This window comes from Lissotriton vulgaris, chromosome 1_1 (assembly GCF_964263255.1).
Source record: "Lissotriton vulgaris chromosome 1_1, aLisVul1.2, whole genome shotgun sequence".
Classification (NCBI taxonomy): Eukaryota; Metazoa; Chordata; class Amphibia; order Caudata; family Salamandridae; genus Lissotriton; species Lissotriton vulgaris.
In genome coordinates, this window is record NC_141685.1 from 1319027349 (window position 1) to 1319052526 (window position 25178).

The 25178-nt window shown below is 43.6% G+C and overlaps 1 protein-coding gene across 1 annotated transcript in view; it reads left to right on the plus strand.

The window, feature by feature from the left end:
• Positions 1–14096, plus strand: part of DAZAP2 (DAZ associated protein 2) — a 29807-nt gene extending 15711 nt beyond the window's left edge. The window contains exons 2-4 of the mRNA XM_086965855.1: positions 3505–3626; positions 4708–4950; positions 13207–14096. Coding sequence (XP_086821981.1) covers positions 3505–3626; positions 4708–4950; positions 13207–13335 — 494 coding nt within the window. The 3' untranslated portion in view covers positions 13336–14096. The remainder of the gene's footprint in view (positions 1–3504; positions 3627–4707; positions 4951–13206) is intronic.
• Positions 14097–25178: the final 11082 nt, after the last annotated feature.

The window sequence follows — 25178 nt, forward strand, 5'->3', positions numbered from 1 at the left end:
GCACGTCTAACTGATACACGCCGGTAGCGGACTTTGAGGTGAGACGCTGTTCCCCTGCGCAAGAGCAGAGGCGTGTGCTTCCCGGCTGAAGGAGGCGGTGCCGGCCGAGCCACTGGTTCCCCCGCATCTGCGCAGCAGAGGCCTGCGTCAGGGAGAAGCGAGGGAGCACCGAGCAGCGACGGGTTTCCGGCTTCCACGGCGAACCCGGCTGGTGAGGACTGAGGCGGAGGAGCGCCCTGCATTTCCCGCGAGGCGGGAACCTTGGGCCACAGCCAGCTTGCCGACAGCGTGACCGGTAACAGCCTGAGGCAGCGCGTGAAAGAGCAAAGGGCTGCTGGCATCAATCTTCCCCATTCCAGCGCTAGACCAAGAGGCTGGCTGGGCGGGGATAGGCGACCGCTATTGCTGCCGGTGTGGTTACGGTGGAGTCGTCTGGAAGGCCCTACTCCTGTGGACTGAAGCAGGACAGGAAAATAACAGTAAGGAGAGAGAGGGGGTGAGGAAGGAAAGGGCTAAGCCCTCCTTGGTGTAGCGCTAGAATCACAAATCATAGCGCCTAGCAGGGTGTCCTGTTATCCCGTCAACGTTAAGACCTGAGCTGTGTCAGAGTAGGCGAGGGGGAAAAAGAGTCACATAACCCCAACCTCACTTCTACAGGCTTCTGACAAGTGGCTATTAAGCTAGAAATTAGAGGGGAACTTAAACTATCATCAGATGAGCGCTGACAGTTCTTGTTAGCAAGGGAGCTTCCTTCCGAAACTCCTAGCAATTGTTGTGAAGAGCAGTAAAACCAGTGGAATTCCTGCAGGTCACTCTGTGTGTGCAATCTAGCACTAAGTTAAGGTGCAGATAAGGGGAGAGAGATCTTATCACTGCAGAAGAGGTGCAGTCAGTGATTTGGCAGGGTGAAGTGTTGGGATACATTGATGTCATTGATTTATAATGCAAAGTGTCACTGCTTAGTGTAATCCTAATGAGAGTTTCAATCCCAGAAGTAAGCATTTCTGTACTCATGAAAACTGAATGTTTTGAACTGTAATTTTTCCACAGCAAGAAGAGTGCTATTTACTTCTCTAGATCAAAGGTATAATTGATAATTCTGTGAAGAACTAAAATGTCTTGCACTGTATAATTTGAGAACAGAGTATATTATTTTTATAAAGCAGTACGTATTTTCCCACATTTTTGGTGTAGTGTTTTCTTTTTGAGTGCTATTGCGTGGAATTACTTTTGGGTGGTCTGCAACCTTTACACTGTGCCTCTGATATGCTAGTCTTGCCCAAGGCCAGGCTACCCCAGTTCCAACACCCATCTTATGCAATGACATAAGGGAGCGATAGAGCCGGTGCAGAGATTTAAAATGTATGAGGCGCAGGCGATAGGGGAGAGGCGCATAGGCGCATAATCTGATTACAACAATATATCCATTGTTCCTGAGGTATGTCCCTGCCCAGTTCTGCACTCCAAGGGGGGTGAACTTGCTCTGTGCTAATGGAGGATGCGGCTAGTGTGAGTGCCTATAGTCTGGGGACCATCTTGCGCGGTGAGATGTAGGTAGGAACAAATTCAAGGGCAACATTGACTTGAGGGGCCTGAGAAAACGCAGGGTTGGCCTATTTACAGGTCGCTCTGATCTGATAATACAATCGCTTTTCCAATGGGGCAACGCTTTCTAGAACGTTGAAGTAGACCATTCCACCTTCTAATTGTGAGCCCCACCGAACTTCAGTTTTCTCTTGACAAACTGGTTCTCAGAACCAGGGCTGTTTTTCAACCTAAGGTGCCTATGCCCTTTCATCTAGGCCAATCCATCATTGATCTGCCTTCTTTCCACCTCTTCTACATCCCACGAAAGAGGAGGAACAGCCACACAGACATGACCCCCAAAGAGAGTGGTCAGCTTCTGTTGACAAAAACAAGTAGTTTAGAATGTAAATGCCATTTGTAAAGCGCACAGCTACCTCCAACGGAGGTGTCCCGGCGCTGTCTGTATACCGCTTAGGAACACTTCCTGTTTTTTTCCTGTGGAATGTCCACTCCTGGGCACCCCCAAGGTGAAGCCAGGCATCCCAGTGCTGTTGTGGAGATTAAGCAAGCTATTGCCCAGAGTTGCAGACTGGGACCCATGATTAGAATAGGCGGCGAGGATAATCCGGTCCGAGGAAATTGAGCCCAAGACCCGCCGAGGCGGGTATTGAACCCTTGTCCCGGACCAAACCTCTGCATCAGGGTCTGCCGCTCTAACCATTGAGCCACACTTCTCCACCGGACCTGGCCATTGATTTCTTGGGTATGCAGGCAAAACCAGGCGAATGCAGTACACTAGGGCATTTGATCATTTTGTGCATCAAAGAATGGTATGCTTTGGCATGCAAGGAACCACTGCAAGCCATTAGAGCTCATTCTTCAAGAGCAAAATCTTCAAACCCATAACTCTAGTCCCGGTTGAACTCTCTATGAAAGGTGCCAATTGTGGCTTCCCTCTACACTTTTGCAAAGCATTCCTACTTGGACTCGGAGTTTGAAGGGAAGGTCACTTTGCAAGATTAGCCTTCCAGGATTCCATGGTATAACCAGTCCTGTAAATTGAGCAGCTTGTCTGTCCGCCCCAGTGCATGTAGAAAATAGATGGGAAAATGACACCCGGGGTCTAGTGACATCATATGGATGCTGCGTCTGGTCCTGTAGCAGAGCCAGCACCCCCTACCGGTGCAGGGACCAGTGGACATGTTTTTTGATTCAACCGAACGGCGGCAGATTTTTGAAAGGTTAGAAATGCGCCTGTAGGAAGAGAATGCTTTAAAAAGATTGTTACAGAAGGTATAAGTAACTTTTTTTCCTCCTTTACCTGCAGATTTTAGATGGCTACATAACTTTGTGCATGAGCAGATGTTGATTGCCATTAGTATCTTACCTCTACAGCTGAAGCTACCGCTCTTCTCCCCCACCCTCCCCCTCCAATATTGGTTGCTCACCATATCAATGTGGAAGCCTTACATCGGTGATTCCAATCATAAATAAAGTGTGTATAATTGCCCAAACCATGGCATATGGCCATGAAGAGCCCAGTTTCCTAAACTCCGGCGCAAACCTAGGTCCGGACTAGTTATCTGTCTTTCAGATCACTGCCTTTCTTTTTACTAAGAATACCTAAATACAGAATGGATTCTTTGTGTCTACGCTGTAAAGATCTACGTAGTAGTGAACTCCTTAACCGTGGCGCAAATTCCACCGCAGTGTGGGAGTTTTGAGTGGGCGGGGCAGCATCGGTCAACGGACGTACACAGCACTGCTGAGGTAGTGCTCGCGACAGCCATTGGCCGACGCACGCAATGGGTTTAGTCTGATGTACTTAGCCAGTTATGCCGTTTCAGAGTTCAAAAATGACCCTAAGATGCCACTGTCTCACTATGCAAAAATCTATAAATGTTGCAAGTATATATATAAATATCAGAAAAACCAAACTGTAGACTTTTTTTCTTTTTCTTCTTCTCTATCCATTAGGTCAGTATCCGTCACAGCCTGGTTATCCAGGCCAGCCGCCCAATGCACCCCCTGTGTACCCACAGTCCATGCATCTTCCTCAGGCTCCTCCTTACACTGATGCACCTCCAGCTTACTCTGAGGTAAGTAGCCTCCAAAACCACCATCTGTACTGAAGTGTAAGCTTGTATTTTCATACATAGTACCTTTTTGTTGTTAGACTATGTTATGGACTTGCTCATTGTTATCAACAACTTATTTGAACATCTTTTTTTATTAAATAGAAAAATTGATATTAGGTTTAGACTAAAAGTATAGTTCAGGCATCTATTTTATTATTATTTTTTTTTTTGTTGACTGATAATCAATCATCATTGATTCTTGGGTGTGGACTAAAAATAAATGTCAAAAAGGGCTGATCTCCTTCAGTAGATATTGCTTGGATTGTAAACTTGCTAGGTAGCAGCAAACATGTAGTCTTGCCCCATGCACATTATTGTAGCTTCAATTATGTGTTGCGAGAAAGGTTTAAACCCAACTTTCAAGAAGGGTGCCCACTCCCGGCAGAGTCTTCCCATCTATTGCCCAACTTAACCCGATAACCATTTAATGGACTTGTGGCTGGTGTTTAGTTTTTTTTGTTGTTTTTTGTTACCCACGCTGTAATGTAAACATACTTCTAATTTTGCCATAAAAGTGGCATAAAATCAACAGTTTCATAGTACATTAATTTTGTAAGCCAAGCATCCTGGTGTCAAATCTCTCCATGTGCAATTGCCACATGGTATTAAATGTAGCCTCGCCCATCTCAATTGCCTCTTCTCAAAAGTCAGAAATGTATTGATTGAACTGGTGGAAAGCACCTAATCTACCATGAGATGCTTGTTTCTTTGGAGATATCCTCTGCCAGTGTTTAAAATTTTTTTTAATCCATCGTCCTGCATATATGATGTTTCATCTGTTAGGAGAGCAACTTCCAGACTAGACCCAATCTTGCTTAAATATAAAAAAAAATAGGCTGTGCAACTTCATCTAGCTAGATGGCAGTGACATAAAACGTATGTCTTACTTCAGTTTCATGGATTTAGGCATAATGTCCAGACATCTTTTAACCATTGATACAGATGTGCACATAAATTCGTAATTCACTGGCTTCTTAGCACAGCGTTTTGGCTGATTTGTTCTCAAATTAGTGTTTAACAGATATATTTGTCTCATTCTCAGCTTTTTCGCCATGGCTATATGACTCAACCTGCGCCAAACATCACTCACATGTCTCCATCTTATCCTGGTACTTCGTTGTATCTTCCTATGGCGCAGCCAATGCCTGTTGGCCCTATGGGGCAGTCAATGCCCATGGCTTATTATCCAATCGGCGCAGTCTACCCACCAGGCTCCACAGTCCTCGTTGATGGTGGGTACGATGCTGGGGCTCGGTTTGGTGCGGGCGCGTCAGCCAGCATTCCTGTAAGTATAAGATAAATTCTGGTTAACTTGTGCTGCCTATACTTTGCAGAGTGTATCTGTTCTGTTAATAAATTTACACTAAATGGCACACTTAGTGTGCCCATTATCTTAAACATTTTAGAATTTGAGCAACTCACCAGTTGCGTAAATTGAAGGTATTTGTAATGTAATCCAATGTATTTATTTAAAATTGCCACAGTAAGCAAAGGCTATCCCAAGATGCCTTGTGGTTTACCTAGAGGTAGGTTGGTGGTACATAAGTTGAATGATTAGTTTTAACCATATATGTGAGACTCTAGTCAATCTATCTCATTATACATATTGCTTCTCTTACATATCAAAAGCTTTTATTCAGCAAATAGCCATAAAAATATTGTTACATAAAACAGCTCAAGTTAAGACCTAAAATAAATAACAGTGCAGAAGAAATACATTCCAGTATAAAAAATAAAGCCAAGAGGTCTTGCCTTTACGACCTATTGCCAATTTCTTTTATTGATGCTGTGCACCATCGCTGATTTTTAAATAAAGTCATTACATTATTTGCGTTGTGCTAACGCTTTATAGCGATATTCACGCCAATGTCAATCAGTTACCGTACCGCATGCATGTTGATGTATGCAATCACATACATCAGCAAGCATGTGCACACCAATTGAATGATGCAAGTGTCATTTTTTTTTTTCACCGATCCAAGATGGTAAGTCTTTTTGCACAGTCAATAAAAAAACATAATTTTCAATTGCATGAAAGATCTAGAATCTGATGCCTGTCCTGTGTGCACAGGGCCCCTCTATGATAACTTTTGGAGTCTAAGTCAAAATTTAAATGTGTATGGTGCATTGCCAGTTGTGTAAGTTTATGCACATGAGAATCTCAAGTGCTTAATCATAAACTTCCCTATTTTATGATTCGCCTGTAATGTACATTAATCAATTCCAGACAAAAGGATGACCTACTCACGAAAAAAACTGAATTGGTTCCAAAACTTTAATGATTTATGTTTAGCTCTATAAAGCAAATCAAGTTCCAAACTTCCTCTAAGCACTTGAACAGAGCTTGTGGAAGGTGTAGGACGCAACCCACAAAACAACCATAAAATACCTACTGCTTAACACAAAACCGCTAATATTTTCTACAAAGTGTGCTAGCTTGAAGAAGGAACTTATATTAATCTGTTTTTTAAGTAGTTCCCTTATGCATGCTGTTATAAGCACCTATTTTGCATGTGACCCACTGTTCTATATGCTGACAGATAATAAAATAAGCCACCTACTCTCGTACTTCATATGCTTATATTCAGCTATTTTAGGATGTGTGGACCACCACTAATATGCACGATCTTCATGCCAAAATAAAAAACGCTGAGTGGTTAAAAAAAAATATATATCTCGCTCCACGGCCAAAGAAAGACCAGACCAGCACACGCAGTAGATCAAATCTCCTTCGATTTATTGCACAAATGGACCAACGCGTTTCAGCTTCTGCCTTCGTCAGTGTCAACTGGCGTCGGTGAGGCAGAAGTAATTAAAGGCATATACATAAACATAAATGACGGACTAAGAGTCCAAATCATAAGCGCCATCTTGTAGTGGCTAAATCGTAATAGAACTGAAATAAAATAGAATATGTCAATGTGCAATACAGATAATTCTATATTAGTGGACATAGGTATTCGGGGTTGCGTTATTATTCAAACATTTTACGGTTAAGTTGTTCAGCCCTGAATGGGCAGTGCCAACCATGATTTTAGATTACCTCAAAAAAACACAAAGGCCACAGTATACATCCTGATTCATATTTAAACTTCATATGCACATAAATACTGTTATCGACCTCACTCGTGTTAGGGAGTCTCATCTCTAAGCATGTACACTTGTACACCCTATCAATCAAGCCCTTAATGGGCTAGTAGCAAGGAGTTTAAACACCAATGGTGTTACATTTAATCAATCCTTCCAACTTTTTAGTTAATTAGTGAAAGCAACGGATCCCATCCCTAGGTCGTACAGTACAATTAAATTAATGGTGGACAGTTCAAATTCGCTCATGGTACTATCCCTGACATTGATGCTGCTCATAGTTATATATAAGTTTCTAAATCTAATGGGCCGGATTGACAAAGGCGAAGTTAGACGAAATGTCTAACTTTGACTTTCTGTATACACAAAGGGCATTTACTACTTGTAAATGATGTTTTTGAATACTGAAAGTCGTAAAGTTAGACTTGTGTAACTTTACTTTTGTAAATCGGCCCAAGAGTCTAAAATGATCACCTCATGCAAGACAAGTAGTCCAGAACTAACATCGACAATAAGCGCCAGTGTCCCACCTTTACATAAAACATATAAGAGCTGACTGTGATTGTCCAAAACTGAGTCGCAAAAACCGTACTAAATTGCTAGGCTCAAAAAGAATGCATGTCTGATGTAGGAAGCACACTTCGTCTTCTGGCCGCACCACTGTTATACTCCCTCAAATATTTCAAAAGGGCTGGACTGCACATCTTTCCCAGCTTTACGACCTTTGACCAGTTGAGTCAAACAGTAAATCTTGTGCTCAGTGTTGAAACGGAAACTAACTTAGATGACTACTATTGAAACAAGCAGCAAAGTGGGAGGGGGTTGAAGGACAGGCGAACAATCCTTTCACCATTATCACTTTTAAGTTCTCGAAGTGGTGCCCTAGCAAAGCCGTGTCTGATATTGTTTTTGAATGCACACAAATTTGACAAGATGAGAAAATATTTGCAGACCTGGTTATTTAAACGGAGCTCAGAGTGGGTGAAAACAGTGCTTGTGTTAAGTGTGGTTAAAGGGGAAACATTTAAGATCCTAAAATGGGACCAGTGGATTGATGTGGTAGTTTATCCAATGTAAACATTCACCCCGTGCTCACTGGGCAGAACCCTGGTTATTGTGAGTGGGGGAGCGGGGGGGGGTGTTTGTTCAGCATTCTGTCCATCTGTGTCTCCCCCCCCCCCCCCCCGCCCCCCCCGTGGACTGTTCCAATCAGGAGCACGGTGAAAGACTGATTTGCATATGGCTGGGACTGGACTGGAGTGGAGTGGAGTGGAGTGCAAAAGAATAATGGATTAAACCCAGATCCTTGTGATTGGGGTTAATGTTTACTTGCATTGTTCAGCATTCCGTCCATCATTTGTTCCTTTTAGAATTTAACCCTTAACAATAAAGGTGAACAATTTTTATTTTTATTAGAACTCTTTATTTGGAGATTTTTCACAAATAGAATACAGTAAAGAGAATAAACAGGAAAAATAAGCAAGACATTTAGCACTATAGTCATTTAATATGATCCTGACTTGACTCAGTTAAGTAGAGTTATGCCGCATGTAGGAATAGCAATTGACCATGCATTGAATAATAAAAGGATAAACAATTGGGAGAGCACGAGTGGAGGTATACTCCGGCCTATGCGTCGGTGTCTTGGCTGTGTGACATAATGAGGCTGTAGCAGCAGGTGATTGAGGGGCTTAATCTGGTTGGATGGACTATTGATGCTGATATAAGAAGTAGGATCAGTGAGGCTGGCAAATTTCTTCAATTTGGGCAGAAGTGGGTTGCAATGAGGAGTACGCTTCTTGTTAGGTTAGATAGAGGCAGGCTTTAGTTGTTTGGCGCTTTGCAATACGCCAGTGAAGTGCAATCTCCCTCATCTAATGCAATTGCAGTGAACTATGGAGGTTCTTTGGAATGAGCAAGACATTACCCAGAAGTGCTTAGAATTGGGAGGGTTCTAGTGTCGTAAATATTTAATTTACCGTCTTAATTTCTATGCAGGTAAGTACTTAATCGAAAATAACTCAAATCGGAAAGAAAAAGGCAGAGTCCGTGGTGTTAGAGTTCTTAGGGGTTTTATTCCTTAAAAAGGAATGGTCATGACTGGATATCTGGTTCTTACCACCACAGGGGTGTAAGAAGGGATAGAGCAACATTTTATTGACAATACATCGCTTATATACTTAAGTTACATTCTAGAAACCAATACAGTAGGCGTAACAGCTGAGAGAAACAAGATAAAACACACACGTGATACTGATACGTAATTAGGAGGCGTGAACATAGAGGTGTGTGCTAGAAACGTCACAGGTAGGTGTCATAAGTGGGTGGCAACAATAAGCAGAATCTTGCAATGTCAGCAGAAATCTGAGGCCTGGATGCGCGCGCAGCTGCATGACGTGTGATTGACGTGAAGCTGGAGGGTGCTGGGGACTTGACATTTACACTGACGGAAAGAGACAGAAGTCTGGCATGTCAGATCAACTTGTGTTTCTATCATATCTGATATCTGATGTTTTAGGAACTGAGTTATCTGGGCGGAAAGGTCTCTGGGGCAGAAGCTATTCTATACTGGCTGAGAGTGTGTGTATAAGCGCCTAAGTGTCTGCATGAGAAACGTGGGGGCATGGGCCTTCCATGGTAGCATGGTAACAGAAGCTATGAATTACTTGCATAGAGACAGTGTGGCCGGGCCCTTTCGCTCTGCAGCTGGGGGATGTTTACTTAAACTAGTAGGCAGGAATGCATTTTCGAGGAGCGGACCAGATAATTCGAAGGTTGAAGTCAGTCTTGGCAGGCAGCAGGCTGAGCCAAGCGCGGTGAGCCGCGCTGGAAGTAAGGCAGAGTTCACAGGTTCAGAGGCAGCCTGGGCTGAGGCTTTCAGAGTCGGAAAGCAGGAAAAAAAGCTCGATGGCAGAAGTCAGGGCCTACTTAGCCAGAGCTGAAAAACGTGTAAAGTACACCACAAAAAGACGTTGGCATGGCATACTTAGGAACTGAATATTCAACCCATTCAGGGTGGGTCTGAAAGAGGACATGTTAACGTTGGACGCAAATGTATTTGCGTCTTCATAGCTAGCACAGGAGGGAAGTTACATGCACTTTAAGCTGGTACATGGAGACGGTGGGGTACACGATAGGGAACACAACTTGACCAAAAATTTATATTTCCTCACTAGGACCAGCGAGGTCATCGGAATTAAGATGCCAAACACAGCAGGCCGGAATGTTGCAATGACTGGGGCAATAGGTATAGTGTAGGATCTATGTAAAAAACTAAAATTGATTAATTTGTGGGGGATGGTTGTAGTGCATTGAAGTGTGTGGGGTCGGCCAGATCATGCTTCGGTTTTGAGTTAAGGCAGACTGGTGTCTGGGTAAAACCAATAGTAGGTAAATTGAGCCTAGGCAACCTGAAAATAAATGTGAAAGTCACGGATGACAAAGGCATTGTATTTATACGGAAGAGTAAGGGTGTCTCAGGCAATGCAGGGTCTTTGACCGGCCCAGCCTAATTTTAAGAGGAGACTGCATAATGAAGCAAAGAAGGAGTTCGTTAAAGTGAATAGCTTGTTCTTTGTCTCTATCTAAAATGATGCCTAGATACGTAGTGGTGTCGGTGGAACATTTGAGAGGGTATTCGCAGGTGGAAAGGGTGGTAAATGGGAATAGTTCAGACCTCACCCCAATTGATGCATAAGCCAGAAAGACCGATAAACCGAATCATTTTCCTCACAATTTGGTAAGTGGCTAGATTGTCTGATGAATGCCAGACAAATAGTAGTATGGCATTGGCATACATAGACACTAGAAGTGGCCCAGATTTGAAATGGAGGCATGATGCATGTGGTGTTCTTGGAGATGGCGAATTAATGGGTCCATAGCTATGATCAATTGGGGCTAGAGGGGGCAACTCTGCCTGGAGGCTCAAGATATGGCAAAGGACTCGGAGAGTGGAGCCATTGGTTTGGATGCGGTCAGAGGGGTTAGAATATAGTAGGGAAATAAGTACAGTGAATCCGGCAGGAATATCACATTTTTGTAAAGTTGCATGGAGAAAGGGACACTCCAGAGAATCAAAATCATAAACGAGAAATATTAATCTGATCTTCCAAGTCGGCACAGCCTTTTTCTGAATGGATAATAAAACTTCCAGTATTCCCTGCAGTTGCTAGTAGCATGCTTAAGAATTTTTTTGCTAAATTCTCATATGAGACTTTCTTTTGCACAACATAATTGGTTCTTTTTTAGGTTCATAACAAAGTATTCATGCAAAATTTGAAATTACTTTAACTGCTCAGGGTGTTAAAAGTTTATTTCAACTTTGATTATCGTCCAAAATTATTCCTAGATAGTTTAAATTCTGAACCTTCACTATAGCGGTCATTCCAAGGGTATATTTTCTTGTGCATGTGCCCACACTGGGTTAGAAACCAAGCTGCACATCAGATAAAACATTTTTCTCTGTCCCGGCTGGCAGTGGGAAGCACCCGGGCACACAGGCTCCACATAGCCAATATCAAAGCTGCGTTATGATTGGCCTGAGCGCTGTGGTTCGGTCCTCAGACGGGGACCGGGAGCCTGTGCATGTTTCGCACCTGGCTGTGTGATGCAGCCTGGTGGGGAACATGTAAAGTGTGCATGACTGTTTGGCTGGCACAAGAGGGCCCATGAGGAGCTGCCACTGAAGCCCCTTGTAGTCATAGTTTCTGAATTTGCAACACCATGCCTGCTTCTGCGTTTGTCCTGTTATCAACAATAAACCGTGATGTACTTTTGGTTCTAGAAAACAGTAGGTGCTGGCTGTGTACTGCTTTGATTTAGTCACATGAGTATAAGTACCATTTTGAAGCAAACATTAGGGACTAGTATGGGTATCCCATTTTAGGGTACAATCCATGGTAATGTGCTTAACCTTTGTATTGGTCGCGATGAGTTCTGTACAGCGGGACAGTTCTGTTTTGGAAACACATCTGTTAAGTTTACAGAATTTTATAACTGGTTGCTGCTCTTAAGATTTGCCCAATGTTTTGAAGAATGCGTTCAGTTATGCATTGCATTTTAACTGGTTATTACTTCAACCTGTTGTACTTAACCTGGGGTCCAGGGACCAGAGTGTCCGAGATGTCTATAGAGGGAATCTGTGACTGTTTAGAAAATAAAATGGTAATAACAGTGATAAAGTGTATTTAAATAAAGAAGCAAAATATACAATGTAAAATTCATAAAGTGCTTTAAATTGGACACTAAAAATGAAGTTGGTATCATCAGATTGATATGTGGTAGCAGTGCAAGTGCATCAAACAGGATATAGTATGGATGATCGCTGTCCTTCATTGAATTTAGATAAGCTCCAGCCTTCCCGTTAAAATTTTGTTTGTGAAATAATGCAATATTTTAGTTATTTGCCTTTGTTTCAGTATTTGCTTTTGCAGTTTTGTGAGTTGTTTTTGTGGTTAAAATCATCGAAATTACTTAGGATCCCCAGTAGCAATAATGACTCTGGTCCCATTATTGAATATCTATATAGGGCCCCACAGAAGTCGAAAGGTTAACTAACCATTGACTTAAGCCATTTAAATAAATATATATTTCAATGCATCTGCCGATCACTGGCACTGCTACCCTAGCTGGGTAGTTATTACTCCACTGTTGGATGGTTAAACTGGTTTAATGAAACCCATTCTCTCTGGTGCAGTATTTTCTTGTTCGGAGGAACATCAGTGGACCAATGCACCACTACCCTTTGAGAGAGTGTGTCTATTGTAAGTAACAACGGAACTATATTTTAAAGAAAAAAATGTAATTGTCGAGCTGGCATGGTGTGTGCACTGCAACTTGTGGCTGTACGTCTTCAAACTATGTGTATGGTTACAATATTTTCCCTTGACATGTTGGCTAGACGCATAGCCAGCTGCATGTTGCTGGTAATTTTGGCTGTTCTAATCCTGCCTAAGTAGAGAAGTCAAAAAGCACCAGGGTCTGATTCTTGTTTTTAGCTTTGCTATTGTTATCTACGGGATTAAGTTGAGCACATGCACTTTTGTGTTTAGGAAAAGTAAAATATGTTGTTCACCTGCTGCAAGTTGTGTTACAGCAATCCTTTTTTTTTTTTTGCTGGTGTGTATTTGTGAGAGTGGAGAATAGTGTACTTTCACTACAGAATTTGCTTCGAGGATATTTTGAAATGCCAGCATCTGGGCAGTAAAATGCAATTAGCTAACACTAATGGGTTCTCATGCAGAATAGCAATGTGGAACGGGGCAACTGTGGACAGAGTGACTATGAAGATTATCACATTCTCAAATTTTGGTGGTTGCTTGAGATATGCGTGCTTAGGGTACTTGATCCTTTGAAATTAGGTTGGTATGGGTAAAACGTGTGTGTATATATCTCTATAAAACTTTTATTTTTGGCTTTGCTTGAATTGATTTATCTTTTTGCTTTGTTTACACAGCCACCGCCTCCAGGAGTCCCTCCCAATGCAGCCCAGCTGGCAGCTATGCAGGGTGCCAATGTGGTGGTGACACAGCGGAAGGGTAACTACTTCGTGGGCGGCTCAGATGGTGGCTACTCCATTTGGTGAAGATAACCACCCCTGCAAGGAGCAAACATCACATCCTGTCAGCACTTCTCACAAATGTACTGCTTTAGTCATATTAACCTAAATCTGTTTGTTTAGACACATGGTGTGTCTTCCTGGTGCCTGAATTACGATGGCTGCCCGATACACAATCTTTAAACTATGTACCGGTAGGTGTGCCCCTTTTTAGAAGGGTTTTAAGTAAAGCAGCTTGGCAGTCCTGCCACCTTTGTAACCAGTGGCATTGGGTTTTGGCATGTATTGTTTAATGTTTAAAAAAAAATGCAGGAGCAAGTGTGACTATGCAGAACCAAAAGCTAATCTGCTTGACCTACTAGTCTATTCCCTTGAAAGTGGGTGTCTCTTTTTTTGGGTGGAATAGTAACTTTTTTATTTTTTAAATGGTAACATAAATTTTTGCCCCCACTACCCTTGCCACCCATTTGAGCACCTTATCCTCCACGGTGCTAGGTCACAAGTGAATGTTTAACCTTTATGATTCATCTCTTCATGTCAAGAGCTTCCTGAAGGTTTTCTTTAGGGGGCTGGTTCGCTCCTGTGTTTTTATGTACGGTCTCTTTGAGAGACTTGGTTGTCCAAGGACCTTAATTACGAAATGCTTTGCCTTTTACACAATGCGAGGGAATTCCTATTAGACCAGATATGTTAATTCTGCATACTTTTACTGAAAATTGTGACTCTTCCCTTGTGTTTTATTTGGAGGCCGATCATAGCTCTCCTTTCCCATAAATATTTTACTTGATGTTTTGGGCATTTTGTCTGTTTGATTATATCAGCAATATAATTCTGAGCTTCAATTTTTTTAAAAAAAACAAAACAAAGTACTTGCGTTTAGGATCACTTTAAGTCTTTTACAATAGTGGCTGAAATGCAGTTGAGTGATAACCTGTGGGAGAAGCATCAGTTTGACTGCATCCTTCTTTCTAAGACTGTGTCATTGTCATAAAGCTTTTCTGTGGTGCAAAGAATGAAAGGCCAGGAATCTTGGATTGTAAAGCAGCATCGCCTCTTTAACAGGCCCATTACTTGGTCTGTGCTGGTGATTATTCTGCTGGCAGTGCCGGTACTTATTGGTTCACATAAGTCTTTTCCTCACACAAACTATCTTTTGTATGCAGTTTCTATGGAAGTCTAACATTCCTTGTGTTTGTTGAAGATCTCTACGGCGTGGTTCATGATTTTGTGCACTTTTGTTTGTTACAACTTTAACACTTAATACCTTTTTCCCATGCCTTGTGCGCATACTTGAAAAAGCTGTCTAGGGGCCAAGAAACAAAAGCCACTGCCAGGTGGACCGATTGTTTATTGTGAGACTTGAATTATTGTCTCTTGGCAGTGTGTGGCCAGACATGTTATTTATATTGATGTGTTTAATATTCTGTTGCATGTCGTGTGTTGGGATAAAGTTAAGCTGAAAGGCGCTATGACTTCTGGTGGCATTGTTTCTCTGTGTGTGTGTGTGTGTGATCTAGCACCTTTGTTATGTGTTGTCACCCTAGGGTTTAATTTTAGCTAAAGCACATTGAATATATTCTCCGAATGTTCTTGATGGTGGGTGCCACTAACAAAGTGTTGCCACCAACAGTGAAATGACTAACAAAGGAGTTCTAGCATTTTTGACACTCCACTGCATTAGTGATAGCTTTGTGCCTGGGATGGAAGCAAAAGAATAATGTATTTATTTTGCTGGTGCCAGAGAGTGGTTTAGGTATATTGTTACCTTTTTGGGGGTCTAGAGGTGAAATTGTACAAATATACATTTTTCCTAGTGCATGGCATGTTATAAGAAAGCAGCTGGACTTCTGTATACTCAATGCACTTAGCAGTTTGAAAGAGCACATGATTTGTTTAATAGTCTTGCTGTGTTGTACCTTGTGAGAAGATTGACTTGAGTATGCTCTGTGCGGGGAAAGTGAATATATGGCATGATGTGCATTCTTCTCATTGCTGTTGCCTGATACTGTCTGTTCAGGGTGTGACTTGGGGAATGTTTCGTACTTTGTGTTTGAAGGAAGCACTAAACTAACCAGAAATTAGCATCTTGCTCATAATGATGAGCACTAAACTCCGCCCTCGTCTGTAGGTAACTTCAGGGATCCTCTAAATAGCTTTTTTTTATCTACATAATTATAAATTGTTTACTTTTTATTTTTGTTTAATTTGATCCATGTTTGTGTACTGTAAATGTGTTGTTCTGTACCAATGACTTGTGGAATTTCAGCATTCTTTGTCTTTCCACTGTGGTGCACTTGTGTTTTTTTTTTTGTTTGTTTTGTTTTTGACCGAACATGTAGAATAAAGTCTATTTTGAATGAGGTGACGAATTGCGTTAGAACTCCCACAAAAATGACCCCTGCTAAACACAGCATCTTTGTAAAACTGTTTACTTCACAGTTACCTTTTCCCTCCAACCTCATTGCCCTCTTTATTCAAATCTGTACTTTTTTAAATTGAAATAAAGGACCCTCGCAGCTTTGGTGTCTGGGAGAATCAAGCACAGGCAAATATCTACTCTGTGTATTTGAGACTTTCAGTGTAATCCAGTTATAGATTCACATGCTGTGCACTATGTAATTTGCGGTGGGGATAGGAAGCTCTTTGTATAATGGTTCTAGAGCGCTGTCCACAGTTGGATAATGCCACTAGATGCGATGTTCAGATTTAATTTTCCCCCCTGTAGTTGGTGTTGGAAGCCTATGTGCTATTTGGGACCCAATGAGAGAAAGCGAGACTCCCTCGGGACTGCATCTCTACAGTGATTCAGTGTCATATCTGTTTAGGCCCCCTCTTGCATCTATTGATGGTGGGCAGAGACACAAAGCTACCAGTTTTGCTCCAGCTGTCCGTATTAGTTGCCTCCCCCCAACAAAAATGCATTTAAATGATTATGAAGCACACATGGAGTGGCTGTAAGAACTGGGCATGTAGTCATGAGGATTTGGCGAAATTTGAAAAGGTTCTTGGGTAAGTAGGCCATAAATGATGCAAAACATATTTGGGGAAGATTCTTAAATGTTTAGCTGAGTTGAAATGCATCTAAAAATTATCTCCGAATAAGTTCACTAACTTTAACAATGAATTTGTGTTTTCATACTTGAATCCAGATGTTTACAAAACCACATTTTTTGTAGAGCAAATAAGGCCAGTTTAAGGAAAACCTGTATAAACTAGTTCGGATCTTCTTCAGTATCTGGTTGGACAAAATGGTGATGGGTGTAGCACATCTATTATTCTTTGTCTTTTTTTTTTTTTTCTCCTTCAAAATCAAGACCAGTGTAGCCATACTTTTGTGGGGTGCTGAAAAGGCGGGGGTGGGAGTGCAACAAAACACATTTTTCCACTGCTGAAATATGAATGAGGAGAGTGATGTATCGATTTGTCTGTCGGACTACAATTTTACCACACAGGATTTGCCAGTCCCTGAAAAAAGGACAAACACTCTTGCACGTACTAGTGATCTTATGTTGGACAGAACTGATATTAAAAAAAAAAGAGGTGGATCTGAGGGACAGTAGTTGGACTTACACGGCCTATGAAATTTTTCAGCATACTCTCAGCAACCATACTTGCCTGTCCCAGAGAGCTACACATGGCACCAGTGATTACCTTTTCAAAAAGCTGTACTGGGGTAATTGGATTCTGTTCAGAGAAAGGACAAAAGAAGCAACACAAATTACGTAATGCTTCCCCCTAATACCACCCATGACAAAGGTCAAGCCCATGCAAATTTTATTGAACCATGGCTCATGCCTAGAACCATAGTCAAAGTGTTATGATCACGTAGTCATTTGTTCTTAAATCTTGACAATTCCATGCAGAGGGCAGATTTTTTTTTTTTTGCAAGAGTGTCTTTGACAAGGATTTCTTAGTTATGTTTAATGTGAATTTGCATAAATACCATACAAGATTTTGCTATAGAGGCCACGTGTCCTTTGTTCCCACACTCCACCAAGCATTGGCCTTTTTGACAAATGTCTTCCTTTTTGTAGGGTCTAAGTCAGATTAGGGACACAGCAATGAGTTGCATTTTTGCACCGAACCTGGCCAACCTCGGAGCAGTGGACAGATGAGAGGGGAATGGTAACCATTTTGGTAATTACTATAAAAATGAGAATGGTACATCAATGGTATTTTCTGCATTTGGCTTACCTAGTGTGAGTTGATGATTTACCATGCCATGCCACAAAAAAGAAGCTTCCTTGACTTATACTTCTTTATTGATGCAAAACAATTATTGACAACTTTGCATCAAAAGAAACATCAAAAACATTAGAAATATCTACATAGAACCCGATCAGAACAACCTGCTTCACTAAGCTAGCTATCGCATAGGAGCCAACCAGGACCCTTCCATTTGGGCAGTTCTTACAGATGTACACAATTCCCCTACATTTTGCAAATCTGTTTAAATGCTTGAGTGCAGTGCGGCTTTACAAAGTCGTTGATGGGAAACAGATGCAAAATAGTATGCTACATACATATTCTTTTTGAGGGGAAAAATTAAGCAGCAAGGTAAGGCTGTCTTTCAGTGTGTACATTTTGTAACAAAAAAGTAACCAAACTAAATGTTAGACACAACAAGTAGCAAATTCTGTCAATTTTGAACCATCCAGTAGAAGAAAAAAAGGTTGCTTTACATATAGGGGGTGGGGACAAACCTCTCTCTATATATATATATATATATATATATATACTGGCACAAGTCTACCAACAAAGTACAACTCGTATTGGCGAAGCCAGTGGGTCTTGCCTATGCAAGCTCTATTGACTTTATATTTTTTTTTTGCAATGTTGCACGTCTACTGTGCAGTAGGTCTATAGGTAGAGGAGGCGGGCGACATGGGCATCATCAGTGCTTTTTAAACATTTTATTTCAACTTTGAATTATGCTGTTTTAATAAACAAACTACAATTACATTTGGAGGGACTGTGTCTCGCATAGTCAAACTTCGAATTATGAGGCAGCCTGGCTCAGAGCAGTTTGTTTTGTTAATCACCCCTGTTAAAGCCTATAACTGAGCAGGGTGGAGCTGTGGTAAAGGGAGTGAAAAGCTCTCTTCAAGAGCAAACTTTTAAATCATGGGTGGCACTCTTGATTCATTTGATATGGAAACGGGTGCTTGTGTTTGAGACCCCTGGATTAACACGCTGGAGCCTTCTGGACAGACCTGAGACGGGGGCTGAATTGATTGATGACTAAGTTAGGTGAACTGATTAGTTGCTTGGGTTTGAATAGATTGATTGATGTGGAGAGTGGATGGATTTGAGTGGGTTGGTATGATGATGATGATGATGATGATGAATGGGATGGGATGGAATGGAATGGAATGGATACTGGATTGACTGTTTAGACCCTCTGTGTGGCTGCTATTTATGTATGGTCGCAGTTTCCTATTAGTTTTAATGGAATATTGCAATACTGCTGTCATTGTGTTGTGTTAATTGTAAAGTGTCCAATTCAACATTTGTTAGAACAATACTTTATGTAAAGACAATGTCTTAATTTCTTATAGCAAGCTTCAGAAAAGGGCATTTTCCAATCTCGCTGTAGTTTCCAACCTTCATCAACAGCCACCCTGGCTGTGAGCATGTGCCTGTTGAAAGAAGGGTGTGTGTGCGCCAAGATGTGCCAGAAGTGGTGGTCGTGTGGCTGCCTGTGAAGTGTGGATCAAGTCCTGCTGGTCATGAGCCGTGAGAGTCTGAGCATTGCCTCCTTCAAATGCACATGGTTGTCACAGCAGGTCGAACTTCAGAATCCAACACATACATAGGTATATGGAGGTAACTGGAGATGCATGCACTTTATCTAGCTTCGTGATAGTAAAAAGGTTGAACCGTATTTAAATGCAATGAGGGGATATTTAAAAAAAAAAAAACACACTAAATGTAATGGAGTATTAAATACATAGGACCCCTCGTGTACAGTACACGTCCATTTGCTTGCTGACGTAAGGCTTTATTTGTCTGAGGCACAAGTCATGGAAACCCTGTGGTTTATTATGCACATACTTGTAAACGTGGATGAGGCTGACTTTGGAAGTGGGGAAGCAGGCTAAAGTCGTTGTGGCAGCGCAACATCCTGTGATTATGGCAAATCACTTAATCTACCTGTTCCTAAATGTGAATGTCTCTTTGCAATGCAACTGGCGCTCATGTAAAGTGCTTGAGTTTGCGCTATAAAAAACTGCTACAGCTATTCCATGTTCATTTGACGATGGCGAATCCTAACAAACCCCTCGGAAGACCGTGCCTGACATTTGATCTCTGTCTTTAAATGTCCAGCATACCTCATGAGATAACCAGATTTAAAGGCCTGTTGACCGAAAACAAGTTAGTGGATGAATACAGTGAACATAGCTTTAGCACTGGGTGGGACGAACTGTACCTGGACAGCCTCAAGCAAAGAAAGGAGGCAAGAACATGTGAGTTACAAAGCCAATGACCAGGGACGGGCAGAATGCAGTCCTAGGACAACGTCTGACTCCCCAAGTTGTATTTCACATTACAGACATCTGCAACCTAAAAATGTCCGGCTTTAAACATGCAAGGTATGGTTTATCAGCTGGTCAAGGGGCGTTAATTTTTTTTTTACGGTTAAGTGTTTCAATTTATGATTAAGTACCACTAATTTGAACAGAGCATGCCCGCATGCTACGGGCATTTACAAATTGCAATATATCCAGGGGCACTGGAATTATGCAGCAGGAGAGGCTCAAACCATATAACATGGGAACTAAATTATGTGGCTTGATGCAGAACGTGTTCATAGTATTACTTTGTCATTTGTTTGCATTAACAGTGTTTGGGCAAAGGTTTCACCTCACTAGTATCAGTTTTAGCAGTCAAAGTTTGAAACCATCAACTGAAACGTGACTATTCAACCTTTTGTGAATTGATTTCCACTATGCAGCAACATGGGTCACAGCATTTGTTTTTATCTTTTTATGTCTCGCCTTTTCCATTCTGAAGGAATGGAAAATGGAGAGAATTCAAGTGCTCAAAATAATTGTCAAACCAAGGGTTTTTTGGTGCGGTTTTCTATGAGTTCATGTGGCCACAGGCACGCGCTTTTGGGCCATAAACTTTCACGGCCATCTGTTCCCCAGCTCCAGCACCTCCCCTCTCTCTCCCCGCACACAGCCTTACTTGGATTTCTCCTCCCCCTCCCCAGCCAGCTTCCCCCAGGCCGTGTTCCCTCCCACCTTTCCTCCTCTCTGTCCCTTCTTTCATTCATCCCGTTTTCGCCGAGGGCTCGGGGACCGCACAAAAACGCAGCTTTCTTATTCTTCCGTCTTCGGTCTGATTCCTTATGGATTCTGTACATCTCCCTCTGAGCCCAGCTGCACTCTTGTGCAGAGAGACAGTGGACCCAGTGTAAGCGCAGCCTTTTTATTCCGGCCCTCTCTGTGTGATCTTATGGACTGTCCATAGTTTTAAAATCAAGCAGTCCTCCCCAGACAGCCCGTGGACTCTGCTATCACATTTCTTCGCCTTCCGTTCCCTTATTGATTCTTTATAGTCTTCCTCGGATAGTAGGTGGGTACTACATCAACAAAGGCGTTTTATTCCTGTACCTTCGCTTTAACACCCTATGGATTCTGTACATCACCTTCTGAATCCTACAGTGTTGCTTAGATAGCACGTGGGTTCTACATATACAGTCTTTTTATTCCTGCGCCACCGCTCTGACACCTTATTGATTCTATATATCGTCCTCAGAATCCCGTGGCCTTCTGCAGGTAGAATGTGCACCCTATAACACCGTCTTCTGAGTCCTGCGCCTCTCATTATATAGATTATGGATTCTATACTTAGCATTTTGAATCCTGCATTTTTCCTCAGCTAGCATCGGAACACGACCTTCAGATTACTGGGTCCTGCGTCTCTCATGGTATGGAGTCTGTACAGTGTGTGATCGACCACTGCTGCCTCTTGAACATCACGCAGATAAAATACAAATGTGACCGTTTGATCCTTGCAGCTTCCTCTGATGCCCGACACGGTCTACACAGAGCCATTCGAACCCTATATTCTTCCGCGGGTAGTACCAGAGTATATAAACATAGTATTCTGGTGCCTGGTCACCCTACTAATTGCATATGGATTCTTTCTATACTTGGCCTTTTGATTGCTCCAACCTCTCCCTTCAGAACGCTCTTGGTTCAATTCCTCGACCCTAACCTGTATGGTTGATGGATTCCATAAATCGCCTTTTTAATTTAACAATCTTCTATATATAATACGTTACTACGATATAAAAACAGATGCAGGAATTGTGCAAAGGCCGCTTTGCGTGTGAAACAAGTGCACTTATCTACGACGTGTGAAAACTCTACCTTCCCCGCGTGGAACACTTGTAGTGTTTGAATGCCCCAAAACATGCCCACAAGATGTGTGGAGCCCTCACCCGGTCTTGCACCACCGAGTGTGCATCAACACGCCCCCAGCACTCGGCGCCAAAGCCCCAACAGAGAGGGGGGAGCTCGGCGTCTCTGCCAGACTTGATCAGTCCACCGAATATGATTCAGGACCAAATCACCAGCAGGCTTTCGCCAGGTGTCGAGGCATGTCGCAGACAGTGTGCGCTGCACGGCCTTCCAATGGGCAGTGTCTGAACCATCCATCCTTTGATAGTAGCGAACCATGAGGCCTCAAGGTATATGAATCAGCAACCCCAAACAGAGTGAGTGAGTGAGCGAGCTATGCTTGATACTAACATGTGATATGTGCTCTATGCAGGCATCCGCATAATGTGTGAGGCATAGTTCTTTACCAAAGTACAGTGTGCTTCACACATCCTTTCACCCAATCGTAGGTGAGCTCAAGAATCCTACCAATACTAAGCATATGCACCATATAAACCCACGCCCCACGGGGTGTGAAGCACGATTCTTACCAACAAATAGTGTGTGCAGCATGCAACCCACTGCCCCACGGGCGTGAAGCACGATTCTTACCAACACATAGTGTGTGCACCATGCAACCCACCACCGCTCAGACGTGAAGCACAATTCTTACCAACACATAGTGTGTGCAGCATGCAACCCACTTCCCTACGGGTGTGAAGCACGATTCTTACCAACACATAGTGTGTGGACCATGCAACCCACTGCCCCAAGGGCGTGAAGCATGATTCTTACCGATCAACAAAAAGAGAGGTAGGGAGAGCAGCGAACACTCTTAGGGCCAGATGTAGGTAGCCCTTTACCGATCGGAATCGGCCGAAAATACCGATTTTCGGCCGTTTCCGATCGGTAAAGGGCTATTGAGATGTAGGGGCACATTTTCGGTAATTTTACCGAATCGGTATCATTACCGAATCGGTAAATTTACCGATTCGGTAATATGTACCGAATCGGTAAAATAATTACCGATTCGGTAATATTTACCGATTCGGTAAAATTACCGAAAATGCAATGTAGGTAGGCAATGTACCTCCTGCACATGGCTTACAGAATCGGTATTTTACCATGGAATACAAATCCATGGTAAAATACCGATTCCGGTGTGCATGCACATGTGTGCATGCACACCTATGCCATGTGACAGGCAGACCTGCCCTTAGGGCAGGTATGCCTGCCACATGGCACCCACGCCTGTTTAGGGGGTGCCAGGGGGTGTCAAAGTGACACCCCCTGCACCCTTGTGAAATTCGGTATTTACCGATTCGGTAAATACCGAATCGGTAAAGCCTATTGATTCCTATGGGCTTTGAAGCCCATAGGAATCAATAGGCTTTACCGATTCTGTATTTACTGAATCGGTAAATACCGAATTTTACCGATTCGGTAAAAGGGAACATCTGGATTCCCTACATACCAACCCCTCACATTTACCGAATCTTAATTACCGAATCGGTAAAATTCGGTAATTAAGATTCGGTAAATGTTACTTACCTACATCTGGCCCTAAGTCCCCACTGTAACTGGAAAAACAACAAAAGTGTTCCTTGGTTTTTACATACAAAAGTAAGGGAGCACAAGAAACCAACAAAGCCCATTAGGTTTGTTTCCAAACTAACCTAATGGGCTTTGTTGGTTTCTTGTGCTCCCTTACTTTTGTATGTAAAAACCAAGGAACGCATGATTCTTACCAACAGATAGTGTGTGCACCATGCAACCCACCGCCCCACAGGCGTGAATCGCGATTCTTACCAAGACAGTGTGTGCACACCATGAAACCCACTGCCGCACAGGGTGTGAAGCATGATTCTTACCAACACATAGTGTGTGCATACCATGAAACCCACTGCCGCACAGGGTGTGAAGCATGATTCTTACCAACACATAGTGTGTGCACACCATGCAACCCATCTCCCCAAGGGCATGAAGCACATTTCTTACCAACACATAGTGTGTGCCCCATACAACCCACCGCCCCACGGGCGTGAAGCGCGATTTTTACCAACACACAGTGTCGCCTTACTTCAGAGTGATCCGCTCCGGCCCCTGCTACATTTACTTTCCCTCCACGTTCCCTCTTCTTCATTCCTCTCCCTGGTGACACCTCTTGATGCCTTTTTTAGGTCTCGTGACCTATCAATGCGCATGCGCATTGAGCGGAGCGAGACTATAGGCGTTTAAACAGACTTTACCTACACTGGCGATTTGGTGCTGTGCCCATGTGCTTTTAGGTCAATGCGCAAGCGTATTGACCTAAAATGCGCGTCAAATCGCCAGCCATCTGTTCCCCAGCTTGGCGCCTCCGCTCCTGCTCCGCTCGAGCCTCCGCTCCTCTCTCTCCTTGACACCGCCTAGCACGCTGCCCTGAGTGGCGCTGCTGTGAAGAGAATACCCCCAAGATGGTGCTGCCTAATTCACAACGAGGGACAGAGGAGCCGCGTAATGCGGTGAGATCTGAAAGAGACACGTTAGTGATAGATTCCTTACCTTAGAATATCCCCAGGCGTCAGACTGGATCCGGAAATTTTTGCGTAGCAATACCCCTGCGCGCTGGTAGGCGTCGTCTGCGGCTCCGCGTCCGTCGTCGGCGTCGTGAGCGCCGGGATGACGTCGTCGGAGTATATAGACGGCGCCCATGCGCGCTGACGTCAGTTCTTCTTTTTTCCGCGCCAGCTAGCGCAGATCCGGAAGAAGCTCTACCCCCAGTCACTTTTTGACTGAAAACTTTTTTGATCTTTTTGATCCTCTATTTAGTCGATTCTCGACTATCGGTGCCAGGGATGCCCGGGTTCAAGCCTTGCTCGAAGTGCGGCCGACTCATGTCGGTCACGGACCCCCATCGCCGGTGCCTGAAGTGCTTAGGCCTCGACCACGACGATCGAACCTGCTCCGACTGCCGGGCCCTGACGTCGAAGGCTAGGTGGGAGCGGTCCCGCAAGCGTCTCGAGCTGAGGCAGTCGGCCCCGCGCCGCTCCAGGTCCCGGTCCCACGGGAGGTCGAGGGACAGGTCGCGAGGTCGGAGTCATCGACGTTCCGGGAGTGGACACCGATCGTCTGGTTCCAAGTCCTCAGGTAAGAGGCATGAGAGGTCGGAGCGACTCCATCGATCCTCCGACCCGCCCCGTCGCTCGCACGATGCGACCGGGGACTCGGGCGACACCGCCCACGCGGCTCCGCGGGAGTCGCAAGCGTCGCCGCCTGCCCCACACCTTCGGGTCCCTGGGCACGGCGCGTCGCAGGAGGAGGTCGAGAGGTACCTCATGGCCATGAGGGCCCTCCCTCCTCAGTCGGTTCCCGTGGCGCCTTCGGGCCGATCGGCTCCGTCTGGAGGTCCTTCCGGGTCGGGCGCTTCGGTCCCGACGACTTCGGGCCCGGCGCCGCTGGCGACTTCGGTCCCGGCGCCGCACGACCTCGCTGGATCCG